General features: G+C 39.7%; 1 protein-coding gene and 2 long non-coding RNA genes across 6 annotated transcripts; 2 read left to right on the plus strand and 1 right to left on the minus strand.

Annotated features, from left to right (window-relative positions):
- The first annotated feature begins 207 nt into the window (after window positions 1–207).
- On the plus strand, window positions 208–13,987 carry erbb3b (erb-b2 receptor tyrosine kinase 3b). 3 transcript variants are annotated; one of them, XM_032574727.1, is made up of 29 exons: window positions 208–296; window positions 373–820; window positions 3,095–3,249; window positions 3,351–3,537; window positions 3,766–3,891; window positions 3,989–4,051; window positions 4,239–4,357; window positions 5,259–5,400; window positions 5,565–5,678; window positions 5,768–5,885; window positions 5,966–6,039; window positions 6,362–6,452; window positions 6,820–7,022; window positions 7,528–7,660; window positions 7,756–7,849; window positions 8,135–8,292; window positions 8,410–8,454; window positions 9,183–9,324; window positions 9,773–9,892; window positions 9,966–10,064; window positions 10,234–10,419; window positions 10,490–10,645; window positions 10,736–10,811; window positions 10,901–11,047; window positions 11,165–11,262; window positions 11,356–11,529; window positions 11,635–11,706; window positions 12,106–12,388; window positions 12,909–13,987. In XM_032574727.1, exons 2-29 carry the CDS (start codon window positions 742–744, stop codon window positions 13,547–13,549), a joined length of 4,095 nt encoding a protein of 1,364 aa, XP_032430618.1. In that variant the 5' UTR covers window positions 208–296; window positions 373–741; the 3' UTR covers window positions 13,550–13,987. The 3 variants fall into 3 exon arrangements, with proteins under 3 accessions (XP_032430618.1, XP_032430610.1, XP_032430628.1); XM_032574719.1 differs by having other exon boundaries at window positions 231–820; XM_032574737.1 differs by lacking the exons at window positions 208–296; window positions 373–820; window positions 3,095–3,249 and having other exon boundaries at window positions 3,387–3,576.
- Window positions 13,988–14,466: 479 nt separating this feature from the next.
- On the plus strand, window positions 14,467–17,680 carry LOC116722081 (uncharacterized). 2 transcript variants are annotated; one of them, XR_004339713.1, is made up of 7 exons: window positions 14,467–14,517; window positions 14,822–14,981; window positions 15,153–15,256; window positions 15,348–15,657; window positions 16,166–16,338; window positions 16,678–16,892; window positions 16,969–17,680. It is a non-coding gene; the product is annotated as an uncharacterized LOC116722081 (long non-coding RNA). The 2 variants fall into 2 exon arrangements; XR_004339711.1 differs by lacking the exon at window positions 14,467–14,517 and having other exon boundaries at window positions 14,695–14,981; window positions 16,969–17,679.
- On the minus strand, window positions 17,173–17,979 carry LOC116722147 (uncharacterized). The gene is made up of 2 exons (XR_004339725.1): window positions 17,792–17,979; window positions 17,173–17,522 (listed from the first exon to the last, which is right to left on the minus strand). It is a non-coding gene; the product is annotated as an uncharacterized LOC116722147 (long non-coding RNA).
- Window positions 17,980–19,709: the final 1,730 nt, after the last annotated feature.

The following is a 19,709-nucleotide window of genomic DNA, read 5'->3' on the forward strand; positions in this document are numbered from 1 at the left end:
TTCAAGCTCAGGAATTTTTTATCTTCTCTGAAGCCATTTTCCCCAAATTAAGCTTGCTCTTGTTTTGGGTTCAGAAGTCACTTGACCATCAGACAATGTGGCCTTTGTGGCAGGCAGCTCCATACGCATCAAAGAGGTGATTAACCAGTTGACGCGGCTCTGGCGGACAATACTGCTCTTCACAGGGGGAAACAGTGCGTCCACTCAGAGTCCTCAGAGCTGCGTCCACATGCAGCAGCTGAACCAAAACAACTGCAGACAGAGTCACACGGGGTGGTTCACACCAGGAAGATTCGGTCTGAATCTGTTGATTCGAAAATATGTTATTTTGCCTGGTTGTATTTGTAACTTTTTGTGCTCTTTATTATTTAGTCCTGACCGAGATTAAAAGTAGACTCTCGTGCATGGAGGGGAAAGGGGGAAAGACGGACCAGTTTCTGATTGGTCAATAATTCTGGCTGTGGGCCAATCAGACTCCCTCTCTCCAGGAGGGAAATTCCACGATGAGACCAAACTGCAGCTTATTCGCGGTTTTCGGTGGAATTGTTTGGATCCGTCAGTCTGCTCCTGAAACTAATGTTTGGAGGAACAAATTACATTTTACATAGTCTAAGTATTTTTTTTTTTTTTACATATATTTATCTAATCATTATATCTTAATCTTCGTTAGATCCACTGAATTCCTCTCCTATATTGCTAATTGGAGGATCTAATTCCTGACATGTTGAAATCCCAGTGAGCATGGACCAGCAGCAAGTCCTGTTACTTTGTGTGGCTTTGTCATGGAGGATACACACTGGGTCCACTCAATCACATGAAGGTAGGTAAATTTATAGAAAACAAAAACATTTGTCTCTAGAAATGTGGCTTTATGTTTTATTATATTTTTTTATCAACCTTTTTGTTTTTTATTTGCAATGCTAAATATCATGAGTAACTTACAAACATGATGGTCTCACTACAACCACAAGGTTCATTGAACATCTCAATCTCAAGTCTTTTACACCTATTCTTCATTGGATTTTGGTCTGGACTTTGACTGGACCATTCTCAAAGTCTCTTTTCAGCTTCTAATATGTTTTTTTTTTTTGTTTCTATGATTGCCCCACGTTTAGCTCCAGCATCCCTGCCCCAACAATATGACGCTGACACCCCTGTGTTTCATAATTGAACTATTTACTAATAAAACACTAGAGTGAAGAACAGAAAGTAAGAAAGACACCTGTAGTTATACTTTCAAAACTTTTATAGTTCTACTTTCGAGTGAAGTACATGCATGTATGCATGTATGTAGGATTGAATTGCAAGTGTATTTTACTAAGGATCTTCCAGCTGTGTGCAGTGTCACTGCTGACATGAAGGCCTGGGAGCTTCATGTCACTGCAGCTTGAACGATCTTGCCTCTACCTGCAAAGTTCAAAATAAAAACAGGAAATATGACTCATGATCTGTTCCCTGCTGCAGGTGTCTAATCTCTGCACAAACTGAGCCAGAACAACGTACAGTTTTAGTCACTTGCCAGGAGGTGGAACGCGTCTCTTTCCGTTTATGATATTTCCGTTCCTCCGCCAGAGCGTCCTACTCACACATGGGCCATTGTCTTTCTGGTATGAGCTCAGCAACATTTTCCCTGCAGACGCGCACATACAGACACAGAAGCTCTGTATGTCAGTGCATCACTCTTTGCTCTCTGAGACACAGAGTCCACATTTATAGCTTTATCACAACGCTGAGCTTTGTCTGAGGGAGGGAAAAAAAAAAAAAACCCTCGACCCGTCTGCCTTTTCTTCACGACCCTGAGGGCCTGGGCTGCTCCTGCACCCGACTGCCTGTTTGCCTCACATCAAACCCTGTGGCTCCTCTGAGCAAAACAAAGCTTGAAATTACCGCAGGAAACGACACAGCCAATGGGATTCAGGCTCACCATTTGAGCATCTATAAACGGCCTTAGTAGTATATTTATCATTTCAGGGACAGAGTGACTGGTGAGAGATAATGGAAAGATAGATGCAGTTGCTTTCAGGTGATACTGGAAAAAGTCTGCTAAAGGCTTGAGACTGGAGCAGAGGTTCTCCATTCAACAAACACCCACAACTAATGTTTAGATCAAATCCTTTTCATGTTCTATTATAGTCCAGTCAAAATCAAAACCAGCTCCATGAAGAATTCATCATGAAGCTTGACATTATTTGTTCGCAGTCACTCTCCATCCAGTCTGAGTTTGTGTTGCTTTGCAAAGACAAATGAGCAAAACTGTTCACTTTTCTAGATGTACAAATGCTTGTGCAAACCATATTTGCAGGGATTTTTGTGAAGAGTCTGTTGTTGTTTTGTATGCACAAATATCACATTTTTAAATGGCCCTATATTCCGGTGCACAATTCTTTTAAATAGATTGTGCTATTTAAAATAACTGCACAGTGTTATTTTCTAATGTTGTAAATTTGCCCTTACTGTAAAGTCTCTTTTCATTAGTTTTACCTTAGTTTGAATATGCATGCTTTAAAGTGCTGCTGATATAAATGAGTTTCTCCACTTTGAGACTAAAGATGTTTCTTTTCCTTTCTGTTCTATTCGATACACGTAACAGTAGTAATGCATTTATAGTAGTTTTATATATTACTTTTTGGAAAAGAAAACTGAATCCTTATTTCTTTCCTTCCACTTTACAATCTTCTCTGTGTTGGTCTATCACATAAAATCCAAATAAAGTACTTCGCTTGTTGGTGCATGACATCCATCCATCCATCCATTTTCTGTACACCCTTATCCCTTAGAGGGGTCAGGAGGGCTGCTGGTGTCTATCTCCAGCTAACGTTCCGGGTGAGAGGCGGGGTACACCCTGGACAGGTCGCCAGTCTGTTGCAGTGGTGCATGACAAAATGTGATAAAAGCTACAGGGGAAATTAAGACCAATGAGCACAAAAATGAGCAATTTCCATGACAGCTTTGATTATGATATTATTGGGGAACTTCGGTACTCCTAATTGTTTCACGGAAACATGTTTTTGCACTGCTGATATGAGAAAATGTGATCTTTTTAAGATATTGTTTTTAATAAAAGTGAGGATTTTTTTAACTTTCCTTCTACCAGAGGTGTGTCCGGGTACCCAGAACGGTCTGAGCTCCACCGGGTCTCAGGAGACTCAGTACAACCTGATCAAGGACCGCTACAGCGGCTGTGAGATCATCATGGGGAACCTAGAGATCACTCAGATTGAGAGTAACTGGGACTTCTCCTTCCTCAAGGTAAGCACGTTTTTGTGCCTAAACCTCAGTAGTAGATGTGGACCAGTGAATTAATTTTAATCTCATATGTGATCATCGTTCTCTTCACCCCCCACCACCAGACAATCCGTGAGGTGACCGGTTACGTCCTCATTGCTATGAACCACGTTCAGGAGATTCCCTTAGGACAGCTGCGGGTGATCAGAGGAAACACTCTGTATGAAAGACGCTTCGCTCTGTCGGTTTTTTTCAACTATCCCAAAGAAGGCTCCAACGGTCTGCGACAGCTCGGACTCCTAAACCTGACAGGTTAAAGGCGTGCGCTATATTAGAGCTAAAGAAACTGAAGTACGACGTCCAGCATCCCAGAGACATAAAAGAAGATGTTTTAATAATAATAATAATAATAATAATACTGAAAAAAGGAAAATCAATGCTAACTGATTAAGACTGAAGTTTGTATCAACATATTGATACAATATGTCCAGGATGATCTGCCTTTTTTTCCCCCCCAATATGTCTCTTTTATATCTTTAGAGATTCTGGAGGGTGGAGTGCAGATTATTAACAACAAATTCCTGAGTTATGGCCCCTTGATCTTCTGGCAAGATATTGTTCGAGACAACAGCGCTCCGATTGACATCCAAAATAATGGGGAGAGAGGTCTGACTTTGGATGCACCCATTGGTCTTTCCATTGTCTCTTTATTTGTCTGTTTGTCTTCTGTCTGAACTCGTCTCTCTCACTCTCTCTCTCTCAGGCCCGTGTCACAAATCTTGCGGCGATTACTGCTGGGGACCCAATAAGGACCAGTGTCAGATCTGTGAGTCCCTGTCACACTGTTGCAATTTCTGTTTTATAACGGTCTCATCCTTCTTTTTCTTTTTTCTCTCTTGTTTTAAAATAATTGAATAGCTCTATTCATGGACGCTCGGTTAAAGACGTTCACACACAAAGATGAGCAGACATTCGTGACCTCTGTTCAACCTTCCTGTCCTTTGTCTTCTCAGTGACTAAGATGGTGTGTGCTCCCCAGTGCAACGGACGCTGCTTTGGGAGAAGCCCCAGGGACTGCTGCCACATCGAGTGTGCAGCAGGATGCAAAGGGCCTCTGGATGAGGATTGTTTTGTAAGTTTGTTGCTGTGTGGCTTCTCAATTCAGACACTTCTTGTCTGTGCAGAATGTTTTAAATTGAGACACCAGGGTTTTGGAGCATGTTTAAGGTCAGACCACAGCAATTATATTGGATATATGTCTAGGCTCTGACTAAGACAAGTCGAAACCCTTTCTTATTTCGATTTCAATTAGAGGTTGTTTTAAACCATGCTGGTTTGCTAGCTGCATAGCTGAAATTATGTTGTAACTGGACCCACACTTTCTTAAAAGCTAAACTTTTATGTCTGGAGTCTGTAGAATATTTTTCCAAGAGACCTGGAGGTCATCAAGATGTCTGTTTTCTTTGTGTGGTTTTTCGTCCAGCAGTGGTTTTTACCTTGAAATTTTCCCATGGATGCCATATTTTCTGTCTCTTTCCTATTATTGAATCATGAACATCAACCTAAACTGAGACAAATGAAGCTTTCAGTGCTTCAGATTAATTTTGCTGGACTCCCAAAGCCTTGGAAATGGCAGATTGATAGACATTCGTTTATTATTTTATTTAGACCCAGGCATGATGTGTTGCTTTTGTAGATATTTTAGTCTACTTCAGTTTGTCACACAGGTGCTTCTAAAGTGAGTCAGGTCTTATTCCAGCCAGGACAGGATTCGAACCCAAAACCTTCTGGTTACAAATCAGTAGTAGTATGTTGTGTTTTATGCTAATCAGATCTGAAAACCACTGTTTCAATTTCTTATGTGCGTTTGTTACACAAACAAATGACTATAAAGGGATTTTTTTTGTGCGATTTGGCATTACGCCCCAAACAGATATTTAAGAAATGGCAAAATATTTCATACGCATTGGTGCATTCAAATCAGTCCTTATTAGATGTTATGCAAATAGGTCAAAGGTGTTTTTCTCCTTCAGGCATGCCGTCATTTCAATGATTCAGGAGCCTGCGTGCCTCAGTGCCCCCAGACCCTCATTTACAACAAACAGACGTTTCAAATGGAGACCAATCCCAATGCAAAGTACCAATATGGATCAATCTGTGTGTCTCAGTGTCCTAGTAAGTAATTCATGAAATGCTTATATTTTTAAAGTCTGCTTTAATGTTACATGTTCATTCAAAGACTGATGTGTGTGTGGGTGTGTGTGTGGGGGTGTGTGTGTGTGTGTGTTTGTGGCTTTGTAACAATTGACTCCTTCCTGTTTCTTATTTTCTGTCCACAGCTCATTTTGTGGTGGACGGGAGCTCCTGCGTGAGCGTCTGTCCTCCAGACAAGACAGAGATGGAGAGAGACGGCCAGAGGCAGTGTGAGCTCTGCAGTGGATTCTGCCCGAAAGGTCAGCAGCACTAAAGCACCATTCAACCTTTCCCTAGCATAGCGCTGTCTGTGATCAAAAAGCAGTGATAGATGGAATCATCCCTGCAGTGTGTAACGGCACCGGCGCAGAGCACCGACAGACGGTGGATTCTAGCAACATTGACAGCTTCGTTAATTGCACCAAGATCCAGGGCAGCCTTCACTTCCTGGTCACAGGGATTCTTGGGTAACTCTGCTTCCACTGGAGAGCCTAACAAAGAGACAATACGTACAGTGTGTTAATGATGTGTTTTCTGTTCCTCACAGAGATGATTTTAAAAACATTCCACCACTCGATGCCAAAAAGTTGGAGGTGTTCCGCACCGTGAGGGAAATAACAGGTTTGTATTTACAGATACGGGTTTTTTTTGTTTAGGGAGCCTCTGTTTCTTCACAGAGACAGCAGTCGCCATGATTTTGCTGCTTCTAAGTAAATCTCTGGATTTACATATTTTCCTTTTTATTAACTGTAAAGATGATCACACCATCTACAGGTGGCAAAAAGTCTGCTTCCTGTATCTAAAATCATCTCAGTGAATTACTAGGATTTATGTTATGGTAAAAATAATCTCTTTTAGCAAACCTAAGACATTCATAGATTATTAAAGATCATCTTTAGGCATGTATTGGGTACATAAAGAATTGTAATGTTTTCATTCTCAGATATTCTTAACATCCAGTCGTGGCCTGAAGAGCTAAACAACCTCTCGGTTTTTTCAAGCCTCTCGACAATTCAGGGGAGGTCGCTCTACAAGTAAGGATGATTTTGTGTGGCACACAATAAATTAACAAACAATCTGTGAAAAGGAACACCTAGCGTGTTATTAAAACCTGGGTCTGATGCTTCCTGCTCAAACTAAAACCAATTTCTATTAAATCCATATGCTCCGTTGTAACACCCATTATCATATTCTTTCCTTTTATAATGAACATTAACATTTCCTCCACTTGTCTTGTTCTTTGCAGCTGTGCCCTGTCATACATCCCGACTAAAACATGATGTAGACTGCTCAGAACTAAATTCTAAAGTCTGAAATACAAACCTCCTCACTGTTTTTTCTTTGAGACGTTTTGTAAGCTAACCACACTCTGTGTGTGTCCTCCAATCCCCAAACAAAAAGGCGATTCTCTCTGATGGTGATGCGTATCCCCACTCTTACCTCCCTCGGGCTGCGCTCTCTGCGGTATATCAACGACGGCAGCGTGTACATCAGCCAGAATACCAACCTTTGTTATCACCACACTGTGAACTGGACGCAGCTGTTCAGGGGCCGCAGAGTTCGAGTCAACAACCTCAACAACAACAAGCCGTTTGCGGAGTGTGGTGAGACACATTTCTTTAAAGCATGACGATAAAACACACGTTCGATTTAAATATCACAAAGGAGCTAACTTTGTAGTGACGAGGCAGCTTTTATAACTAAAGGCATACCTGCTAAATTAACAGGGTTTTCTTAAGAAAAGTGAGATGTTATAATATGGAAACGTTTTACACCTTTATTGTGACATAAATCAACAACATTCAGACAAGATCTTGTTGGGATTTTTTTAGATTTTCTTTTATTTCCGACAGTGCTCTCCCCTGTCAGATTTGCTTATTGCAACTGCATAGAATATGTGACAAATTAAAAATGGAAATAGTGAAAAATATTCTTTCGTGGTCTCCTGCATTTGCATACCGAAACCTCCCACTTTAACAGGTGTGTGTACATTTAGTATCCACCGTATGTCACAAGCTATTACAGTCATTTAAAAGGAAAAAAAGAGGGGGGGTGGAATTGAACTTTCATCCAGTAGATATCTAATACTCTGTCCTGTTTTGTGTGCAGTTACAGAAGGACATGTGTGCGATCCTCTGTGTTCAGACTCAGGCTGCTGGGGCCCCGGCCCTGACCAGTGTCTTACCTGTAGGAACTACAGCCGCCACGGCACATGTGTGGGAAGCTGCAGCTTTTTGTCTGGGTCAGCGGTTTTGGGTTGACGTTTATGTGACTGCAGCTCAGATGTGTGCCCTTAGTAAAGTTGCACATGCTCTCTAAAAAATATTGTGTTTGCAGAGAAAAGAGGGAATTTGCAAGATCTGACAAAGAATGTGTCGCTTGTCATCCGGAGTGCAAGCCTCAGAGGGGAAAAGTCAGCTGCACAGGAACGGTAATATGTGCGTTTTTAAAAATCCGTAAGTAGGATAGTGTTTATAAGTTCAAATATGTTTTAATCATGTTATTCAAGTATTCTCTGTAGAAGAAAAAAGAAATTCTTGAAAATTGGAATAGGGAATTCTCTGCTGTGCACCTTTAATATGTTTATATTTGTTTCTCTGATTTGTTTACATTTTAAACTTTTACAGTAAAATTAGCACTTTGACTGGTTTTATTGTGTGTTTTCATTAGTTTTTTTTTACCTCTCCTCATTGCTCTCTATCTTTTTCTTTTGAAGGGGGCAGATGAATGTGTGGCTTGCTCCAATCTTCAAGATGGTCCATACTGCATGTCCTCTTGTCCCTCTGGAGTATTTGATGAACACAGAGGACTAATTTTCAAATACCCCAACAAAGAGGGCCACTGTGAACCATGTCATCCCAACTGCACACAGGGGTAAGGGTGAGATTAAAACATCAGTTTATGAATAGGTTTGCTTTCACTCACATATAAAAATGTTATATTCGTGGAATCCAATTCCAGTCAGAAATTGTTTGGGATTTTGTGTTGCAGGTGCGTCGGCCCAGGTTTAAACGATTGTAAGATATCAGGCGGCAGGTGAGTGTTTCCCCCTGCTGGTGGATATAAAACACTGCATGTCAATGTTCCACTATTACCAGGTGATGGTTGCTTGGAAAGCCCGTCTTACATGGTATAACAGGGTTATTTTTGACTGATTTTTGTAGATGGAAGCAGCGGCGCTTCCTTTTGCTGCCTTCCAGCAAATTAAATATCACCCTATTTCCGTTAATTGTGTATGTTACTCATGTGTGGGCCAGTCAACTTTTAGAAAACATGATTAACTGTGACCTTGAATGAAACTAAAATATGTGATTAAGCCGGTAGATGATTAGCAAATGATCGAAAGGGTGAGGTGGCCAGCCCCTCTTAAAGAGAACAGCACATGATCATAGAATGCTTATCCCTAACTAAGTTTATTTGGCTTTTCATTTCAGTTTTGATTGAAATTCAACATTACAATTTTTAGATTCAGAAAATTTGTGAACATTTTTTTTAGATTCAACTAAATCAATCAACATGTCTTTGTTTTCTTAGATGCTGAGTGTGTTTGAAGGTTTCGATTTGCGCTTTAATCCACTTTTTAACATTTGAACATGCAAAACGTTAACTCACCTACATAGAGGGGCAGTTCCCTGTATACCCTGATGTAAATAAATCCTCCAAAACATTTTCTTTGGGAATAAAGACATATTGACTAGAAAGCTCAGGTTAGGTTCCTGCTAAAACGTCTAATTCTTTTTAAAACAAATCTGTTTCTTCTGCAGCGGACAGATCACAGGCATAGCATTGGCAGTCCCAGCTTGTTTGATTTTCTGCCTCGGGTTGTTCTTCCTGGGTGTGTTGTACCACCGAGGCCTTGCCATCCGCCGCAAGAGAGCCATGAGAAGATACCTGGAGAGTGGAGAGGTTAGGCTTCAAACACCATAACTTAAGTCTGCCAAACACATTTGCTTCAGCCAAGAGGTGCCATGCAAAAGTATTAATAACTCTTGAAAATTTCCACATTTGTTACATAGTAACCACAAACTTATATATAAAGTAGTGGATTTTGAAATGTTTCTTTTCAAGGTAACTCAGTCTCAGTCAGATTAGACTTTGCGTATCTGTGAACACAAATTTCAAGTCTTGCCAAAACTTTGTTATGTTTTGGTCTCAATGAGGTAGGTTACATCTCAGGTGGGAGGAGGGTAAGAAAGGAGAAAAAAAACAAAATTTAGAGATGAGAATAGGAGACCATAAAGGTAAAGGGTAAATCTAAAGAACCCAACTCTAATGCACAAATCACAATAATCCAATATAACTTTTGCAAAACCCTGTAAGAGTCAGCTGTGAATATTTGCTGTGCTTTCAACAGAGCTTTGAGCCCCTGGGTCCGGGAGAGAAAGGCACAAAGGTTTTTGCTCGAATCTTGAGGCCATCAGAGCTGAAAAAAATGAAACTCCTTGGCTATGGTGTTTTTGGAACGGTACACAAGGTATTATTCATTTTGTCTCGCGATCAGTTGATATGCATGGAGTTACTATGGTCTAAAATACAGTGTGCTTAAGGGCTTTTGGACCCCAGAGGGAGAGACGGTCAAGATCCCTGTGGCAATAAAGACGATCCAAGACAGCTCAGGTCGACAAACCTTCACTGAAATCACTGATGTGAGTCTCATCAAAAATAAATAAAAAATATATAAAAACATTAATGGCATGAAAGAGCTTAATTTTTCGTCATAGCTTAAACATTCCAAGAAGGAAACAGCAATGCTAGTTTTCTATCGATTTGCTGTAATAATAGTCGATGTCTAAAATGTGTTTCCTCAATTTGCAGCACTTGTTGTCCATGGGCAGCCTGGACTACCCTTACATTGTTAGGGTCCTGGGAATTTGTCCTGGTCCCAGTCTCCAGCTGGTGACCCAGCTCAGTCCCCGTGGCTCCTTACTGGAGCACATCAGACAGCATAAGAACAGCCTGGACCCCCAGCGCCTGCTCAACTGGTGTGTGCAGATCGCTAAGGTAAAGATAGCTGTAACACCTCCGAGTAAGATCTTCGATTGAATGTAAAGTAAAACCGTTTGCGTCTCAGGGTATGTTCTACCTGGAGGAACACCGCATGGTCCACAGAAATCTGGCTGCCCGCAACATCCTGCTGAAGAACGACTACCAGGTCCAGATCTCGGACTACGGCGTGGCAGACCTCCTCTATCCTGATGACAAGAAATACGTCTACACAGATACAAAGGTAGATGCCACCATCTGGTTCAGTTTGAGATCACCCGCCAATTATTTTCTTTGCGTTTTCAAGCAATGCGCATTTGTCCACTCCATTCAGACACCTATAAAGTGGATGGCGCTTGAGAGCATCTTGTTTCAAAGATACACTCATCAAAGCGATGTTTGGAGTTACGGTAAGAAGCCTACTCGTCATGTGAGATGATCCGTGTAGATGTTGACCCCAAGAAGAGACATTAAAAGCAGCATGTTTGCTCCTGGACAGGGGTGACAGTGTGGGAGATGATGTCCTTTGGGGCGGAGCCGTACGTGTCAGTGCAGCCTCAGGAAGTGCCGAGCCTTTTGGAGAAGGGCGAGCGCCTGTCACAGCCCCACATCTGCACCATCGATGTCTACATGGTCATGGTTAAATGTGAGCCTCTAAATCACTTCCTATGTGTGAACACAAGCACATTGAGGCTTTCTCGTCACAGCGACTGCTTCTATGCAATCATCTGCAAACAGTGTACTGCTTTTTATTTGGTTTTAGGCTGGATGATTGACGAGAACGTGAGGCCAACCTTCAAAGAGCTAGCAAGTGATTTTACACGGATGGCAAGAGATCCACATAGATACCTTGTCATCAAGGTGCAGATGATGTTGTTTCTTGTTTCAGAGCTTTTTTTTTTAATCTTGATTTGACATCGTAAAAGTTGCTCCTCAACTGTTGTCCTGTCACAGGAAGGGGAAGACGCCCCCCCTGGAGAAATCCAACGAAGAGAGTCAGAGCGAGGACTTCTGGATGCAGATTTGGAAGACGCAGATGAGGACGGGCTGGACGATGGCTTGACTACACCTCCTCTCCAGCACTCTCCATCGTGGAGTCTTTCTCGTTCAAGGATAAATTCCTGCAGGGTAACAAAAAACAAACGCATATCGGCGTCTTAGTTACATTAGAATGATAGATTGGTTTTAAACTATTGACACGATCAGTGAATGGCACACTTCTTGTTTTTTTAGAGTGGTGTATCTCAGTCTGGCCTGACCGGATACCTACCAATGACTCCAAGTCCAGCAGACAACATCCGTCAGGTGTGATGATCACAGAAATCCCCTGTGGATTTCCCCAGTAAACTGGTGTTCATTCAAACCTTTTTAGGTCTGAAACATCTTGTTTTGTCCTTCAGCCGTCCACTTATGTTTATTGCACATACCACCACACAAGTTAGTGTATTGCAGATAAGTGGCAAAAAATGGACAAAGTTTGGAAAAAATATTTTATCAGACCATCAAGTGGTAGGAGGCTCACCAGATGCTACAGTCCCCAAAAAACTTGTACCTGCCTCGATTACCGGTGTATGTCTTCCCCTTCTCTCCCTCTGCCCTTTTTGCTGTCCAGCTACTGTTGAATAAAGACAATTACTGCCACAAAAACAGAAATAAAGCACACTTCTATGATTTACATATTCATTCTTTGCTTTTTCGCTTCAGCTGTGGTTTCACCGGTCTCGCCTGAGCTCTGTGCGGACACTGCCTGAAAGGTCAGAGGTCAGAGGAAATGGCAGGGAGGCAGAGGGGTTACGGGCTGGAAGCCTTCGCCGAACAAGGCTAGGCTCAGAGAGGAGCAGCCCTCGTGTAGCTTTAAGTCGTCACAGGAAGCTTTCCACGGCCTCCAGTCCATCCTCCTACAAGGTGTGGACGGCACAGGAGGATGAGGAGGATTTGGACCACTATGGCTACGTTCTGCCTGGGTCGCCTGAAACCACAGAAAGAAGTAGGTTTTGCTTTTCTTACTGTCAACAAATTAAAATAGTGAATGCTACTTTATTTCAGTATGTTACATTAGGAATTGGAACATTTTTTTTTGCATAGATTCATGTAATGAATCATCATGTTCTCTGAAAACCATCCGAGTGATGGGTTTCAGTGTACACTTTTTGACGAGTACGGCTTACAACTAATTAAAACCCAAAACTATTTTTCTCAGAAAACTAGAACATTATTGGGGACCAGTACAAAATGTGACCAAGTATTTGTTGTACATGACATTAAATGCTTTTGAGTAGGCGGCATTTCTACGTCATAAAATTGGTCTCATTTAAAATAATCTGAGGAACTAATCATAAAAAATAAAATAAATACTGGAAACAATTTAAATATGTCATTCTGTTTTTAATGAATTTATACGACACCAGTTTCACTTTTTGGCTAATTGTTTTTGTCACCTTATGAATTCTGCTATTGAGTACAAATACATCACTTCTCATCCAGTCGTCTTTATTCTATGCTCTCAGGTACAAAACGTAATCGGATACCTGAGGCTTGCAAAGGAGCAGCAGCAAAGCAAAGAGACGGAATGGAGAAAGATCAGCTCCACTGCTGGAGAGAGATCAAATCTGTGGATCATAAAACAGAGGTGAGCCGAGGGATTTGTAGATATGAATACATGGATATCAGGCACTCAGACTCTTCAGAAGGAGGTGAGTCAGAATTGGAGAGATGTCGGAGTCAAACATCTTCAACGACTGGAGCGGAGACAGACCAAACAGCAGGGGGCTTGGTCAAAGAGAGGAAGGGGGAAGAAGAAACTGAAATTTGCCACACAAATAAACAAGCCGCAGTAACAGAGGATCCTAGTGGTGGTGTTGTGCCCGGGGCAGATGTCTTGGCAGCTGGAGCCGGTACGGTGGAGGAGTATGAGGAGATGAGCAGATTTGAAAAGGTGCCGGGTGAACGGGGGCACGCGGAATATGAGAACCTCCCAGCGAAGGCGAGGGCTGCTCCCGAGGAGACGGACAGTGACAGGTGTGCAGGGATCGGGGAATACATCAAGGTGTGTGCTGGCATCAGGGAACCTGGCAACAACACATCGTTTGACAACCCAGACTACTGGCACAGCAGGCTGTTCCTCAAACCAGATGCTGTACGCACATAATCAGTCGGACTGGGACAGCAAAAGGGGAACGGATGCATATTTGCTAGTTTTCTGAGATTTTTTTTCCCCACCTTATTTTGGTTTTATTTGAAAACCTTTTTTTTTTTTTACTTCACTGGTGTTTACTGTAAGTCATAATTTATGTAACCAAATATGAGTCAAGTACAGAGCCATAAATTACAAGTGTTTACAAGCTTATCATCTTCAGATAGGATGTTTTTTTTACTTCACTTTTTTCCATTGGCTAATTATTATCATATCATATAATTAATTATTAAACCTCCTTTATATTTACATATAAGCGAATGTTCTTTTTCGAAATGTGGTTTCATGGTTTTGCAAATATTTAATCATTGTATCACTGATGTGTGTGCTGTAAATGTTTTCACTATCACCACAGTAGTTGAATAAATAAATAAAAGTATTCATTTTGTATGACTGCAGACTCATTCACTGGTTTGCATTGTGCTCGAATCTTTATATAGCAACCAAAATTATTATTAGCTTGTCTCGAGGGACATCATGAACAGCAGAACATGACATAATGTGAGGCAGAGGCATATCTCAATAAGTACCATTATCAAAGACTTTTTCCTACTCTACAGTTCAATTTGAATATCTAAGTATTTTCTTCTTATTTCTTAATTTTCTTATTCCCCCATAGTTCAGGTTAGCATACAAATTCTTACGGTGGCCGACAGGTGCAAATGCGCAGCAAAAGAGAAAACATGCAAACAAACAAAAAACACGCGCACAAATTAAATGCGGCAAGCAAAAAGCGAATGAAATGCAGCAAACAAAAAGAGAGACGCAAACAAAAAAGAAGACACCCCCGAATGAAATGCAGCAAACAAAAAGTGTTGAAAACGGAAGTGCTCCAGACCACTAGGGGGAGTCAAAGAAAATAGTATTCATTTCTATGGGACCAGATGCAAGATTCAGAGAAAGAAATTTGAAAGAAAGTAAAGGTACGTATTACTATATTTCTTTTCAGATACGCCGTCTTTTATAATATTATAGAATAACAGAATAATTTATGGGTAGCGTGATAGACTTTGTGTCAGTCATACCGTTCTGGGCTCGGTCTCGTAGATGCTTGCCCGAATTAGCAAAGCAATTATGCTAATCATACCGCAAGAAAAAATAAATAAATTACACACTCGTATAATTAAATATCTTTTTTGAGAATGACTCATTTCAGCGTTTTAGTAGGCAATGTCTCCACTTTTAATGTATTTATTTCCTGACGTTAAAAAACAAATTTTCTTTCAGATGTACTGTCCATTTTGTGGAACTGCCGCCATAAATTCTGCAGACTTTTGTTGTCAATGTGGCAGAAACATAAAATTTGTCCAAGATCATGCAAACAAAGCCCAAGATGAGAGGAACACTACCACTGCAACTCCCGATGTTCAACCAAGCACCAGCACAGGTAAACCGAAGCATGGGTTATTTATTTCAGCATGCTTAAGTGTTAGCATTTTAAACCATCTGTAGATGCAGGTACGATCATTGCAGTATTGATCGTACCTGCAATTAATAATTAATGCATTTAAATTATAACTAAAGTGCCAATCGTGTATTTTTTTATTACGAATTTCAGGTGTAGAGTGTTTCATGAACTTTAGAGCTATAAAAGAGAGGGAAAGAAAGAAATTTTTTACCAAGAAGCATCAGAACAAAACACAGAAGGGAAATAAACTGAAGGTATGCCTTTAATTTAGTGCAAACACAAACTGGAAATTACATACTTCATCAAATAATTTAATTTGATTGATTAAATTTTGTCTCTCCCCAGATTAATGTTGGGCTTATGAGGATGCAGGGAGATTCCCTTAAGACAGTGAGAGGGAAGTTACTTCCAGTTGAGATTCACCCTGAGTGGGCATCGGAACAAGTGCTTGCTGCTGCTGTAAAGAAGCAAAAGGATTTCAATATAGACCTGAGAGATTGTGCCCATGTCTTGTTGTATCCTGATGCAAGGGAGGTTAAGAACATCCCAGGAACAGACATTCCTTTCACAGTGCAAAAGTACAAGGAGGCAATTGGAAAGCCTTACCAAAGAATTACGCTTTACATTTGCCCTGTTGAGGAATTTGCAAAAAGCTGTAAGTGCTTTTGATCTACATTCCAAATAGTTTGAAGATCAATTTTGCTATAGTCTTATAGTTAAAATGGCAAAATTTCCTCCTATATCCAGAATTCTGTGCATGATTAATTCTAGCTATGATGTCATATATTTTATCTAAGGAAGCCAAAGGATTTTCCTCTTTACAAAACCACCTCCCTTTTGTAAAGATTGATGTACAAACGTACATTTTATTAATTGCAAAATTTAGCCTTGCAAAAGAAAATTTATTATTTATAGTACACATTTATAGTATATTTCTTTTCACTGGTTGTTGAAATGATAGTAACCATTTTCCTTTGGTTAATATCAACGAACAAAACTGTGTGGTTCATAGTAATAGAAGACTTACTGTGTTCAAATAACTTTAATAACATAAACTTACCTAATTTTTAAAGTGCAATCAGTAATACTTTTATAACAAATTTATATCAGTAATGATTTCATAAATATTAATTTATGTTTTTGGTTATTGTTCTCTACCATAGATATCCAGTGCAGGTACATTGACTGAACTACACCAGTCAGTTGAAAGACATGCAAGCATCTTGCAAACTGCTGGTTGCTTGCAGTTCCCTGTGACTGTTGATGACAAATTGAAAATTGTAAAGGAGTTCATTGATTGGTACATCATTTACCGCAACCATTTCTCTATTCAAAGGTAATGTTTCTCTTCCTTAACTTAAAAAATAACTATGCTAATTTAGTTACTATTTTGTTGCAGTTAATACAAGCAAATGTACAATAGTGCAAGAATCAATCAATCAATCAACAGCACCCAGCAGCCAAATAAGTAGGAGCCTTATTGATTGGACGGCTTAGCTGGAGAAAATTAACGTTACTGTAGGTTAATTCACTGTGTACAGTGCATCAGCAATATTACCTATGCTAAATAAAAATAATAAAAAAAGATTAGACATATTAATGTTCTTTGTGTTACTGAAAAATATCAGCTCTTTTGATAATAATTAAGGTGATTTCTGTTTCAAACTTTTTATAGATTCAAGGATGGCCTTTCAACACTGAACTTCCAGAATGCTTTGGAGCAGCATGCTTCCGTCTTCAGGCCATTTATGTGTGCAAGAGTGGAACAGCTGACATCCAAAATATTGGAGGAAATATTTGAGGTTCAGCTCAGTGAAAAGGGTAGCAGCAGACGACATGAGGAAACAAGAGTGCTAGGATTCTGGAGAGACTTTCTCCTTGACACAGAAGGTGGACTTTAAGATTTATTGCTATATTCTGGTGTTATTGTAATATCTGATACATAAACTCATTGCTTCTTTTCTAGAACAAAAAACGGGTCTCTCTCTCCAGGACATCCTGATGTTTGCCACCGGCTTGAACACACTACCTCCATCTTCAATTCTGCCACCACCAAAACTGATCTTTCAGGCCACTTCTCGTTTTCCTGTCAGTAGCACCTGCTCCAACACTATCAAAATACCAATGTCCAAGACGTATCATCAGTTTAAAGAAGACATGGACTTTGGGATTCAAAACTCCCCTGGGTTTGGGCTTTATTAAGGTCAAATGCATAACAACAAAACAAAATGCTAACTATTTAACTTGTCAAACCTGTTCAGTTATGACACTGTTTAGTGTTTGTGTGCGACCTTCAAATTTGGATTCTTGTTTGTTTATAAGTCCGCCATGTTTTTCAGTTTGATATAGTTTTCGACACATGATTCCCAACTCTGTGGATGTGCTAGGCCACACTGTCTCTGGAGGTTCTCAAAATGTGCCTGAAGGTGTTCATCTCCACATTGAATGTTGTTAGTCTCTGTCACAAACTGTCCCAATTGCTCCTGGGAGACTGGGAAACCACAGTATGTTCCACCAAACCTAGGAATAGAAGAAGCACAGTAAACATTTAGTTATATTTACATTTCTTCACTAAACTGTTACTGCTGTGACTATTGTTGTAACCTGTCTAAATGATTAATTGTATTTAAATTTACATTTTAGAAATTGTCATCTGAAATTGTTAGAATAAAAAGTGACATACTGTTAACACATTGTTCATTATTTTTGTTTTGGCAAATTATTTTTTAGAGTTCCCAAAGAGGTTTTAAATTAACCAGATGTTGAAGACAAAAACAACAAAAAATTACCTGTGAGGTAGATGATACATCACATCTGGTTTACCAGATGGACAGCAAGATTGTTTAACAGGTCTTATGGTATGTTTATTCCACCTGTCCTTGCATTCATTAAGATCTCTCTGTAGCATATCCATGAAGACAAACCGCACAAGGCATGTGTGGTCATGACTTCCATTGAAGAGATGTCTTTCCTTGAAATCGTTCATGAGATCCATCCAGAACTGAGATCTACAATAAACCAAAATTATAAGATAATTATATCAGCAGAAAGTAATAGGACTAGTTTCTATGTCATGAAAATATTTAAATATATGTTGACCTACAAAGTTAAATATAATGTAAGCAGACATCAACTGTTATACTTTAAATGTTGAGCTTCTGATTCATCCATTTCAAATGTTACACTATAAAATTAAGTTGTATATAGCACAAAAACATAATAATATCTTTTTACTGCCCAACACCAGGGAAATTAAGTTGGCACAGTAAAAATGTTACACAATTCAAACAATTAAGTTCACACCAAAATAGAATCTGTGTAAAAACTGAGTAACATACAGTACAGTAAGGGCAAAAGTTCTGTGCTGTTATTAAAAGTAGCTTATAAATAGTCTACTCTACAAAACTATGTGCAGTTAGGCATGATCATTTTAAAAAATATAAAAAAAAATAGAATAAAACCATATTTATTGAGATAAACAGCTGGGATATATATCTAAAAAAAGTGTGGCTTGTTAAACCAAAAGTACTTCATGAATATGTGCGACATCAAACGCGTTGCTAATTCAAATCCAGTAGACCATATTAAACTTACTTATCCAAATCACTGTGCGTTGCTATTTTCTTTTGTAATTTAATATAATCCCTATGTACGTCTTGGGGAGCGACCGCCCTTTACATGTGACAGTTATCTGCGGCGACAGAAACATAAACAATACGGGGAGGAGGGAGATTATGAGGGGCCGTTTAGGACAAAATTTACGTTTTGTCTCTCACACACTACCAAAAACTCTCGCATACTCCAAAAAAGTAGCCACGCACACTCCAAAAAATTACGTTTTGTCTCTCACACACTACCAAAAACTCTCGCATACTCCAAAAAAATAGCCTCGCACACTCCAAAAAATTACGTTTTGTCTCTCACACACTACCAAAAACTCTCGCATACTCAAAAAAATTACATTTTGTCTCTCACACACTACCAAAAACTCACGCATACTCAAAAAAATAGCCACGCACACTCAAAAATTACTCACGCACATTCAAAAAATACTCAAATTGCGTATACACACACTACTAAAATGTCACACACACACACACAAACGTTAACTTTCTCGCTCACATACACTACTATCAGCTCGCTCACATACACTGTACTAACAGCTCGCACATTCACAAACGTTAACTTTCTCGCTCACATACACTACTACCAGCTCGCGCACATACACACAAACGTTAACTTTCTCGCACACATACACTGCTAACAGCTCGCACACACACAGACGTTTATCTCTCACATACACAAGACTAAAGTTGAACACACACACAGTACTAAGACTCGTTTTATGTATGTGTGAGAGCGAGACTTTTTATGAATGTGTGAGAGCGACACTCTTTTTGAATGTGTGAGAGTTGTCACGGAAGAGGCGGGGCATAATTTTTGGATCAAACTGCGCATGCGTAGATCCTAAACTATAAGTTTCGATTGTTGACTCACTGTATGTTCTATTACTTAGTATATTTGTGCTTTTAAATATATATAGAACGTTTAACTTTCTTGTAGATTAAATGTGCTATAGAAATAAATGAATCTGATTGATTGATTAAAAATAGCAAAATTCCCAGTGGACAGATTGTACTACAGCAATTTTGCTATTTTTAATCAATCAATCAGATTCATTTATTTCTATAGCACATTTAATCTACA

This window comes from Xiphophorus hellerii, chromosome 1, assembly GCF_003331165.1.
Source record: "Xiphophorus hellerii strain 12219 chromosome 1, Xiphophorus_hellerii-4.1, whole genome shotgun sequence".
Taxonomy (NCBI): domain Eukaryota; kingdom Metazoa; phylum Chordata; class Actinopteri; order Cyprinodontiformes; family Poeciliidae; genus Xiphophorus; species Xiphophorus hellerii.